Source organism: Macaca thibetana, chromosome 15 (assembly GCF_024542745.1).
Source record: "Macaca thibetana thibetana isolate TM-01 chromosome 15, ASM2454274v1, whole genome shotgun sequence".
In the NCBI taxonomy this organism is placed as follows: domain Eukaryota; kingdom Metazoa; phylum Chordata; class Mammalia; order Primates; family Cercopithecidae; genus Macaca; species Macaca thibetana.
The window spans coordinates 64,680,878-64,693,416 of NC_065592.1; the positions used below are offsets into that span (position 1 = coordinate 64,680,878).

The 12,539-nt window shown below is 33.8% G+C and overlaps 1 protein-coding gene across 5 annotated transcripts in view; it reads right to left on the minus strand.

Annotated features, from left to right (window-relative positions):
* The window catches only part of CCDC171 (coiled-coil domain containing 171), a 380,335-nt gene that overhangs the window by 96,928 nt on the left and 270,868 nt on the right, over nucleotides 1-12,539 (minus strand). For 4 of the 5 annotated variants that reach the window (XM_050761632.1, XM_050761629.1, XM_050761630.1 and 1 more), the window contains one exon: nucleotides 235-366. The exons of the other annotated variant lie outside the window; for it this stretch is intronic. In XM_050761632.1, coding sequence (XP_050617589.1) covers nucleotides 235-366 — 132 coding nt within the window. The remainder of the gene's footprint in view (nucleotides 1-234; nucleotides 367-12,539) is intronic. 5 annotated transcript variants of the gene reach the window in all.

Consider the following 12,539-nt stretch of genomic DNA (forward strand, 5'->3'; position numbering starts at 1 on the left):
TTTTTCCTTGGTAAAAACACTTTTCTGGATTATTTTAATAGGCTAGTTCTAGGCTTTAAAGAAAAAAACAGCATTTTGTAAAGTATATTGTTACATGATAGAAGAAAATGAAGAAACATTTATTTGCATCTCCTTTAAATTATTCACAATACTTTGAGGCTTTCTTTCTCTCCAGTTAGTGCAATTTATTTTTCTATATGTCTCAGTAGCAAACAATGTTATTTAGACTCTAACCTGGCATGCTACCACCTCTGGCCCGCCCTTGAGCCCCTCCATTGCAAAGGTCTCCAGGTGCAGTTTGGGTAGCTGCAGGGTGAAGTCATTCCTGCTTGCCGCAGACCATGACAGCGAGATCTGATCTCTGACCTAAAGGGAAAAAAACAGCATCAATGGTAATTCCCCTTCAGACACATTAACTGGGATGAACTGGGTCCCCTTGAGCCCACTGAGTGGACTTGCATTGATCGCTGGACCTGAAATCCATGAATAAATTTAGGACTAATTGATTTTTCGTTGCAAATAAATCTCTAATTCAGAGTGCTGGGGGAGAATGTTAAGAAGAAAAAGCATCCTCCTGCTTGAAATGAGGGAGGGGAAGAAGAGTCACTGGAGCTCTTCTGATCAAGAGGTTTTGAATTATTTTTTCACAGTTCCACCCTAAAAAGAAAAAAGGAAGAAAAGAAAAAACATTCACAAAATCAAAAACAACAGCAATCTCCTAATCATTATCACCTGCTTAGTAACATGTGGTGTTTAACTGACATGAACTGACAAATATTGGACAAGATTGTTATTAGGTACTAGTCTTTGAAAAGAAAACTTCAATAACATGTACTCTAGAATTAAAACAAATATACTCAACACAAAAGGAGACTTAAAAATATACAAGTAAGAGGTTTGTTTGCCCTTTTCACTCTTCTAGAATTGCAGGATTTTATTAAACTTGAGTCTTAATGATTAAATACATATAAACCAACACAGTCACACAATTTCTAAACAATACAACAGATAAAATCAGTAGTATTTGTACTCTATTTTAAGTATTCGGAAAGGCAACAATACAAACACATCACCGATATGGGAAAAACACCAATTCTCCCGTCAGTGTGGAATCACATGCAGTTGATATCACACTGCCACCTTCTGGACAAATGAGAAAATATTCCTTATATAATATAAATGGAAACATTCAAAAACAGATATTTTGGTTTTTAATTTCCAAACTTAGTAAAAGCCTTAAGAATTCCACAGTTTAGTTTGCATTTAAGATCAGTAAGCTCTTGTTTTAATCATATAGTTTAATAATAGGAGTTTTCAATACATAGACATATTTTCTAACTTTCCTTATGCTTGGAATAGGTTTAAAAATTTTATCTATTTGCTACCATATATTTAATAAATATTATACAATTAGCTCAATGCCACAGAACAAAAAGTTTTTTATCAGGTAGCAAAGGTCAAAACTAGGGTTAACTAAAAATTGCATTAATTGCCCAAATAAATATATTTCTATCTCTAGTTTTATCCAAGCAACTTCAAATATAACTTGGCAAAACTATAAGATAGAACATTTCTCCTTCATTTTTCTAGTCTACTCGGGCAGCTTGTAAAACTGTTTGAATTATTTTTATTATATTAATTAGTTCCTTAAGATATATACACATTTCACAAAACTATCAAACTCTGAGTTAAAGAAACTCTGCATTTCTTTAAGCCAGCAAACATACACAAACATATAATGGCATTTTTAACTGTTCATGCTAATCTGTGGGCATAAAAATCCTTATAGGTCCCAAGCTGATCTGAAGACTTTCTGTCAATAAGAGAATGTCAAAGTGTATGCTGTAAAACACACTATGATATAATTTTTATAATAACGTGAGTACCACATGCATGCTGGAATCTCAATTCAGAATGTATATTTATCTGCAACAAACACTCTCCAGAGTCTTCAATCAGGATAAGAATGCTGTTAAACTTACTTAGCATAACAAAATAAATCATATTTTACAAATACATTTGTTTTAGGTTTTATATTTTACATGTATGAATACCTTCTCTTGCTTTTTTTGTCACCAATGTGTACTCGGATAAAAGAAAACATTAATGTGGATTAAGGTTCTGAGAATTTATCAACATCAAACCACTAGTGTTTTGCTTTCTACCCTTCTGAACCACAGTCAATAGATCTAAATATTTTACTGCACCCTGGCCAATTCATTGTTTGATGTTTAAAAACTCACCCAGAATCAAAGAAAATTTATTAAATTTGAGCCCCCAAATGAGATACTATTAGCTTTGAAAGTCAAGTTTAACTGCGATATTGATGATTCTCTTTTTTCTGTGACAAAATTCACTAGGGAAATCCTGGATGTCAAAGTACAAAAGCAGATTGCTAATACGGGCAAAGAGAGGGGAAAAAAAACCATAAGCAATGTAAGTATAATCCACAACACAGCTCAAGCACTGGAGGTCCTTTAACCTGATTAGCATCAGGCACCATACTTCATCCATGAAGCTTGACACACAGTGAACAGTAAGCCACATTTTATATTCTCTAAATAAACTTTATGAGCAATGTTAAGCTGTGGTATCTTGGATCTAAAACTGATTTATTGTCCTTTCAATATTTTTGGTATAATATTACTTAATTTGCCAAATTAAATAATGCTTTATAGTAAATTTAAAAAACTTGCAAAATGCAGCTATTTTTGCTACACCTAATGATGAACATCATAATCATTTGAATAATATGCATGCTTTAATACTTTCATTTAATTACCAATTATCTGTTGAATCAACTTGACAATGCCATCAAGAGTGAGAGACCTGTGATATATAATAGACGCAATATCACAAATACTTCTACTAAAATTTTAAGAGTTTTTTCCACTTTTAAATTAAACCGGAACTTTGAGAGTATCTAAAATGTTCTCAAATATTTCTAGGAAAAGTTTTTAGAAAAGTGTTGTAAAAGAATTATCTATAAATTATTTTATTTTAATGAGTAAAGGGAGTGAAAGCATCATGTTGAAAGAATACAAAACAGTGACACTAAGACAAGCAAAAATACAATCATGCAACAAATGAAAAGAAAAGAAAGATGAAAAGGAACAGGAGAAATAAAGGGTAGAAGGGAGAGACTTTAAAAGAATGCAGAAGGAAAGTCTGAATTTCAAGGTGTGAACAGGGAGATTCAACACAGAATAGTAAGAAAGGACTCTCACCTTGTTGCGTTAAGTTTGTTCATGAAAAGAAATAGAACAGGCAGGCTGAGAACAAAGTAACTAACATATTAAAAGAGAGATAATTTGGAATTTCTTTAGGAAATACAGCTTATTGGATACAAAATTATTATTTTCAAGAACGAGGATCTAAAGCAAATTAGTTACTGTCAAAAAAGTTTTGAAGTAATATTAGAATAGTAAATTTTCTTTTTCTAAAAGGAAAAGTTTATCTTTTAAAGTACCAAGCTTAGTGTGAATTAGGAATAAAACAACCAGCAGTTACCTGTCTGTAGATTAAATTATAATTTCAGAAGTCAATCCTTAATTATGTTTATAATACATTATTCATCCTATAATTAAGATTCTATGCCTTTTTATTCTCATTTATTTATCAATATGACTAATACATGTATACAATGTTTTTCTTGTTCAAAATGCCTAACAGCTCATTTTTAACATATAATTTTTCCACAGACTTTCCCAATATAAATCTCAATTATCAGATGTTACACATTCCATAACGTTCTTTAAAATCATGCAATATCATATTTTAGAATAATTTTTAAAACCTATATTACTCCTACTCTAAAATTTTGATTTTTAGAAAGAACAGTTTACTTTCTCCCTTTCTTATTACATACTTTCAGAAAGGAGATACTTCTAATAGACATATCATTTAAAAAAAACAGGAGAAGAAAAATAAATAAAACTTTCTAAAAAGTCAAAACGGTGCCATGAAATATATTTATTTCAAGATAAATATATAATCCAGTTCTAGATTTAAGTGATCCACAAGATCCATACTGTACTATTCCTATTTCTCTGATTAGTCTTTACTCACAAGTAAACAATCTGTTTTCTAACTTTTATGCTCCTACCAAAACAAAAAAGCTATTTCTGCTAGATATCAACTATGAAATTAAATTAGTCATTTCTAGAAAAATTGCTCAACTCCCTCCATCTTTTATCATGCACAGCTATAAATCCGTCTGGACTCTATGTTCCAATTAAAAAAAAAAAAAAAAAAAAAACCACTCATGAAATGATTTACTAGCTGTATTTTTACCAATCGGATACCAAGCCAGAAGACCTCAAGGTATACATAAAAACTGAGGTTGAGTTAAAAACACATGTAAGAAGATGTATACATTCTCTGAATTCTGAATGCCTGGGAAAGGCAACTGATATCAGGGCTTCATGACATACTTTTAATCTGCTTCAATTTTATTTGCTCCTATCTATTATGGCCTCCAATGCTTCAAAATAAACCTTTTTACCAGATATACTCCAATATGAAAACAGACCTCTACAATATTTCTTATAATCTCTATTTTCATCATCCTGTGTTCACGTTGTACTTTGCCTCCATTTTCTTGTCATCCTTTGTCCTACTCCATCCCTTGTACTTCCTTCCATTCCCACTGATTCCTTACTGCTTCCCCTTCTTCCTTTTATTTTTCATTCTATGTACTAGAACAGCCTACACACTATTTTTCAACCTATGCACCAAAGAGCAGTGTACAGTCAGCACACTACAGCCTGGGAACCAAATCCAGCTCACTGTCTGTTATTATAAATAAAGTTTTATTAGAGCTATACACATTCATCTACCTATTGTCCATGGCTGCTTTCCTGTTACAATGACAGAGTTGAGTTGTTGAGACAAAGACCATATGGTTCACCAAGCCTAAGATATTTACTATTTGACCTTTACAGAAAAAGTTGGTCATCCCCTGCTCTGGAGATATAGAAGAAAGATAATTTTTTTATTATCTGTAAAGTTTTTTTTTAATGACTACTTCTCACCAGAGAATCTACAAACAATTTCTAGTGAGTCAAGTTTATATTGCCAAAACAGAGTGCCATCTCAAGACACTTTCTGGTTCCTTTCCTCAATGTTTCCAGAAATCAGTGTACCGTCTCCTGATACCACAGCTAACTTTCCTGGTCACAACTACTGACCACTTATTCTAATACCTAATTAACAGAAATTCTGGTTAAACAAGTGGAAGAGGCATACTGGAGAGTCTTTTGCAAATACAAAGAAAAGGGAACTAGCCAGAGTTAACCATATACTCTGTAATACACAGTAGCAAAAAAAAAAAAAAAAAGAAAGAAAATACCCACTATGCTTTCAGAGGCTCTTAGTAAGTATGATCAGATAAGAACACCATTCTAAACTCATGAATTCTACAATGTAAAAGAAAGAGAAAATAATTTAAAAAAAAACATAATTAGACAGTTCAAGACTCTGATATGTACACAGTGATAGGAGGAAGGATCAAAGTGTGTCAGTGCAATGAAAATTATATTCAGGGATAGGATGGTTATCCCTAAATGGATACTTTCCCTCTTCTTTAACCTTTTCTTTAACTATTTAATTAATCAAATGGATAGACAGATAACAATACTACTTCTATTAGTAATAATACAAATAATACCTCCAAAAGTACTTCATAATTTTCAAAGTTCAGTTGGCCCTCCATATCTGTGGGTTCCATATCCATGAATTCAACCATGAATTGAAAGTATATATTTTAAGCTGCATCTGTCCTGAATATGTACAAACTTTTTTTCCTTTTCATTATTCCCCAAACAATACAGTATAATTTAGAAAGCACTTACATTGTATTAGGTACTATAAATAAATCTAGAAGTGATTTTAAGTGTATGGAAGGATGTGCACAGATTATATGCAAATACTACACCATTTTATATCAGGAACTTAAATATCATGGATTTTGGTATCCACAGAAGGTTTGGAAACCAATCCCCCAAAGAAACCAAGGGACAACCGTACTCTCCACGCTACATTACTTGATTCTGCTATCCACCTTGTGAAATAGTTATTGCCATCTCTAATATGGAGATACTAAGTCTAGTGCTCTTAGTGCCAAATAGTAATGCATTTTAATATCTATATATGAACAATTAATAGTTGAAGAAATTACTTAAGATGTTGGTACTTCCATTTCCCTATTTTTTTTTCTTTATATCTATTGTTTGGCAATCTTAGCAACAATGTTTGTTTCACAAAAATGGTTTTGTGATAATCAATGAATGTTAAACATCTTTATTTTCCTCAATAGTTTCCTTGCACCTGTGGGCATTCTCATTCATTCATTCATATCCCCTCTCTCTCTGTCTCTCTCTCTCTCTCTCTCTCTCTCTCTCTCTCTCTCTCTCTCTCTGACACACACACACACACACGTACACACGGGCACACAATTATTACACTAAGAAACAAGTTACCTGTGTAGCAATCATCCTTATACAATGATCACAATGTCATAATGGAGGATCCCCAAACCACAATGTCCCAGGATATAAGCCACAGTTCCCGCTGTGCTCCACACCTACTGGAAAGAGACCCTGACACTCTCTCAGCAGAAGCAGGCATTCCATTGGCACTGCAGCAAGCATAGAAACTCATAATTTGAAAAGTGGGAGGTAAGCAACTAGCCCTCTTTTGCTGGCAGGTTATTTAACTTAACCTACAACTCTGGAGCAAAGCCAGAACTCTCCCATGACTGCCAGCTGCTGTCACCAGAAAAGAGGGCAAAATCCACCACTACAACCACACCACACATTATAGTTACATCCCAATTACAGAAATTTAAAAAAAAAAAAAAAAAAAAAAAAAAAACTGATCTCTTGAATCAAATTATCAATCTGGCTGCATCCCAATTAAAGATCTAAAAAACTGACTATTCAAATCAAATTATCAAGCCGGAAAATAGGGTGATTTAATCATGGACATCTTATAAAGTCACTAGATAACATGATAAATCTGTGGCATAGGCTATATACTACAGAATGCACCTCACAGAGTGCTTTGACCTTGAGCTATTTAAACAAACAAACAAACAAACCATACTTGAGAATAGAATTGATAACACTCATCCACACAGATATATTTTCATTCCTAAGATAAATTATTTTAAAGGATAAAGATAGATACAAGCTGAAATTAGTTATTTAGATGTGTTTAAGCTAAAAACTGCTAACCACATGTACATGATATTCTGTAGTGTCTTATCTTTAGTTTGTCAAGGTTTCAAAATCCCTCTTGAGCTGGAGTACCATTTTTAGCTTGGCTAGGTCAGAATGACACTGAACAATATGAATAATGACACACAAGACAGCTATATGGACAGAGTTGTCATCAGCAAGCCAGCTGTGTTAACACCTGTGTGTCCTGCACAGCTGATCTTCAGGAACCAAGATCAAGAAACTGAGAATAGAGTTCAAAGATCATAAGTAACATTTAGAGAGTCATTGACAAGCTACTAAAAATTGGGTTTTTTAGAGGCAGAGGATCATGTTTCAACTTTTAAAACACTGTCAGTTTCATAAATTAAAAATTATTCTTTGTACTCCTTATAAATGCACTGAAAACTAAAAATCAAAAATAACTATATATTATTATTTACTCTGATTTATCATTGTTAATGTAAAATTATAAAATTATATTTAAAGATTTGGTTATACAGTGTCTTCATCTATCATATCCTGTTTGACACTATTCCATTCCACAATCCACTCTAAGAATAGAAGTAATCATCTTTCTATCTCATAGGAATCAAACTAGTCATTACATTACCTGCAAATTCCTTGTTAGCACATCTCTTTCCAAGAGATATTCTGATAATTTGAATTTAGGCTTTGTTCTCTAGGTCTTGACTAGGCAAAGTAAAATACAGATGCTATTTTTAGTAATCAAATAAACAAAGCGGTGACAATATCAGCAAAACCTCCATTAGAATCTAGAGATGGCTTTAGTTATATTTAGAGACTATATGGTGGTAAAGTTTGACTCATTCCACAAACATTCATTAAGTGCCTACTGGGTACCAGGCACAGTGATAGATGCTGAGAATATAAAAATTAAGGAGACAGAATTCCATCCCTCAAGGACTTCAAACTCTAGTAGCATAATTAATCTCTTGAAATGCATTTTCTAGCTTCCCATTTATCTATAATGTCTTGTTTCTCCTGTCAATTGCTATCCTGCCTTCTTTCTTTGCCAGAGTATTATGTTAATCAATCTCAAACCTTTATCTTTAGCCCTGACTTTTCCCTTGAGGTTCAGACTCACACACCCTGCTGATTATTCCACATTACCTTAAATTCAGTATTTCCAAAACAAAACTCATCATTGTCTCCCTTCTCCCTACTTAATAAAAATAAGCAAAAAGGCTGCTTTCTATATACCCAGATTCTTTAATGGCATCCTTGCCCCATCAGGGGAATCATCCTCCCCTGCCTTTCTCATCATCATATGCCACTTTGCTGAATAAGTTTCACATCCTTTCTTCTGCCACCACCTACCATCACTCTTCTGGTTCAACCCTTCTCAGCCCCCATCTAGCCTAACGCTATAGCTTCTTAATAGAACTGTCTATTCAGACTTGTGGCTCTTAAAACCACTTTCACTACTCACTATATCCAGTTTGCAAAATATGCTCTCTAGAGCTCAAATTTTATAAGAAAATCCAACCACATCAACCCCTAGCTTAAACCCTAGTATGCTCCCCGCTCCTTCCATTATATGATCCAAGGTTCTTAGCATGGCAAAAAAGTCCTTCCACGACCTAGCTACTATCTGCCTCATTGAGCTTCATCTCTTTCACTCTTTTTGCATTTAATAATGAACTGAGAATATTTAGTCATTCATGCTTCCATGAACTTGTTGCTCATGCCACTCTCTTTGCTAGCATACTTTTCCCATCTTTCTCACATTTTGAGGCCCCACCCAGGCATTAGTTTTCTTCTTCTAAGAAAACTCCAGTCAATCCCTGAGTCTTCTAAGTATGCCACATATGAGAATAACTATCTATATAGAATGGTGATACACACACACACACACACACACACACACACACACACAGAGTTGAACTTTGAACAACATGTGGGTTAGGGATGCCAACCCCCACAGAGTTGAAAATGTATGTGTAACTTCTGACTCCCCCAAAACTTAACTACAAATAGTCTACTATTGGAAGCCTTAACTGATAACATAAACAGTTGATTAACACATATTTTGTGTTATGTGTATTATATACTGTATTCTTACAATAAAGCTAGAAAAAGGAACCGTTATTAAGAAAATCCTAAGGAAGAGAAAATGTATTTACTATTCATTAAGTGGAAGTGGATCATCAAAAAGTCTTCATCCTCATAATCTTAATGTTGAATAGACTGAGGAGGAGAAGGAAGAGGAGGGGTTGGCCTTGCTGTCTCATGGATGGCAGAGTTGGAAGAAGATCCACGTATAAGTGGACCTGCACAATTCAAAGCCATGGGTTCAAGGGTCAACTTTATATACATACACACACATACACAAAATATGACAAATATACATACATATATATGTGGTATATATGTATGTATGTATATTTGTTTCCCCAGAGGCTATTACATTTTCTGGAACATTATATGCACTAAAAATGTATTTGTAGAATTTAATTATTATAAATGTTGTGTTTCATGATGGATTCTAGGTTTTAAGTAACTTTTCTGAAGAAACAAATCCAAAAAGATGTCAGCAAAAACTCCTGTGACTTCCTAAATATTGCTCCAGTGTCATTTCAGTCCAATAAATTTAAAGGATTTATAGATGCAAGGTCTTATGGAGTTTTTACAATTTCTGGATTGTCATTTCCTGTTCTATCTTTTACATGATTTATGAAAAAAGCACCTAACACTTCTCAATGAATATTCTTTGGTACTTTTAAAGCCTGTATGTTATAGCCGTACATAGGGAACATTTTAGTTAATCTTTCCAAACTTATAGGACTCATGCTATCTCAAAAGCCTCAAGAACGCAACCATTCTATTCAACAACAAACATGACTACACAAATATTATTAGCTTCTTCTTCACATTTCAATTTTATCTAAGTTTCCTTAGTTTTACTCTCAGCTGCAGTAAACTGAGATATCTCTCTATTAGGCACTTGGTTAGTATCTAATAAATACATATTTTTATCGTTATCTAATCCTACACAATCCAGACATTATCCTTCCCATCTAGGCATTATCCTATCCTGAAATTATTTTAATATAATTGTTCTACTTTCCCTTTACCCCACACAATAGAAATATTTTTAATATAATTGTTCTACTTTCCCTTTACCCCACACAATAGAAATATTTAGGCACATTTGGAGAGGCTCTAATTAAAAGAAATAATATTTCCTGTATTATCAGTAAAATTGAAAGCCTACTGGTAGAGCTATTAAAAAACAAAAGTATATGCTTTTAGAGATTGATGTTGGCAAAAATGATGGACTAAGGAACTCCAAAAGCTAGTCCTTCCATAAAAGTAGCAAATAAACTGACAAAAAATGTCAGAATTAGCTTTTTTCAGAACTCAAGAAGCTAACTGAAAGTTTACAGTAACCAGTTAAAAGCTTAACCAAGAAAAAAATCTGAATCTCAGTATTTAAGGAACTCTGTCAAAACAGTGGTTGACTACTAAGCTAACAGAGACTTCACTAGCTACACATGACAAAGGATACGACTTTATGAAATTAGTTCAGAAAGACAGCCTTTACAAAATCAGTTCTGACTTTACACAGTCAGTCACTAAATATAAAACAACAACTAAAGCAAGCAGCAACAACCGTGGAGATGGGGAGAATCTTATTTCCAGAGTTGTCAGATTATAATTTTCAAAATATCTACTTTTCAACAAAAAATTGTATATCCCAGGAAAAAAGAAAGTATGGCTTATTTCCAATAAAAACAGAAATGAACAGAAACTGTCCTTGAGGAAGCCTAACCATTGACCTTACCACATAAGTACTTGAAATCAATTATTTTAAATGTGCATATAAAGTTATAGAAAACCATGTACAAGGAACTAAAAGAAACCATGAGAACAATGTCTTCCAAAATAGAAAATGTAAATGAAAAGAAAAACTAGCAAAACATACATTTTGAAGTTGACACATTCAAAATTTGGTGGTGGGGTGGGGGTAGTTAGAAAAAAAAAACACCTGTCAACCAAGAATTCTATTTGTGACAAAAGTGTCCTTAAAAACGAAGGAGAAAGATAGCAGCCAGACGGTGGAAGAGGAAGCCCTGGACTCTCCTTCCCCCATGGACACACTGATTGAATGGCACATATCAATTCCCTTTATGGAAATTCCAGAAAGTAGCTGAGAGGCTCCTGCAACCCGGGCAACAAGAAATCAGTCACACTGAAACCACTGGGAAAACCGAAGACACTCTCTAATCATAATCCCCATTCCCAGCACAGCATCATATTATCAGGAGGGAACTCTCAGCTCCCAACTCTTTATGAGAAGGGAAGGAATTGGACTGTGCATACGATGTCCCACTCTTCAGAGTTCTATCTACAGCACTGGCTTTTGTTTCACCTGTGTTTGAGTACTGACATGACCCAACATATGCTAGACCCACAGAGAAAAAAAGGTGGTGGTTTAGACTAGAGCACAGATATTCATAACAGCTCTCCCGACTTGGCACAGAAAGGACCAGTGAAAAAAAAATCCCCTGCTCTCAGTCTCTGCCTTGGGAGGAAAAGAATTGGGCCATACATACAACATCTCAAATTTTCCAAGTATTAGCAGAGGGTAATATTCCTATCTTTTGTCTTGCCTGTCTCAAAGCACTGATGAGGCATAGCGTACTCTAGAACCCTGGAGCCTTTAAGAAGATGACGGTTTGGACTAACATAGAAGTTTGAGAGCCCTATAGAAGCTCTGGCCGAGTTTATTGGTGAAGGTCTTCTCTGGTACAAAGCCAATCCTTGAAGACTGACAGAGATGGCAGGTTCTTTTTTTCTTTTTCTTTTTCTTTTTTTCTTAATGCATAGATACCAACACAAAGAGTCAAGGAAAATGAAAAAACAGAGAAACATAATCCAAAAAAGGAACAAGATAAAACTCCAGAAACCAATACTAATGAAATAGAGATATATTAATTACCTGAAAGAGAATTCAAAATACTGTCATAAAAATGATCGATAAGCTCAAAAAAAATAACATATGAACAAAGTGAGAATTTCAGTAAGAAGAAAGTTTAAGAGAAACAAGTATTAGGGCAGAAGAATGTAATAACTGAAAATTCAAGAGAAGTTCAACAGCAGACTAAAACCAGCAGAAAAAAAAATTGGTGAACTTGAAGACAGGCCATGTGAAATCATCCAGTCAGAGGAAGAAAATAATAATAGTAATAAAGAATAAAGACAGCTTAAGGGACTTACAGAAAAACATCAAGCAGACCAATATATGGATGACAGGAGTCAGACAAAAAAAAAAAAAAAAAAGGGAAAGGAAAAAAA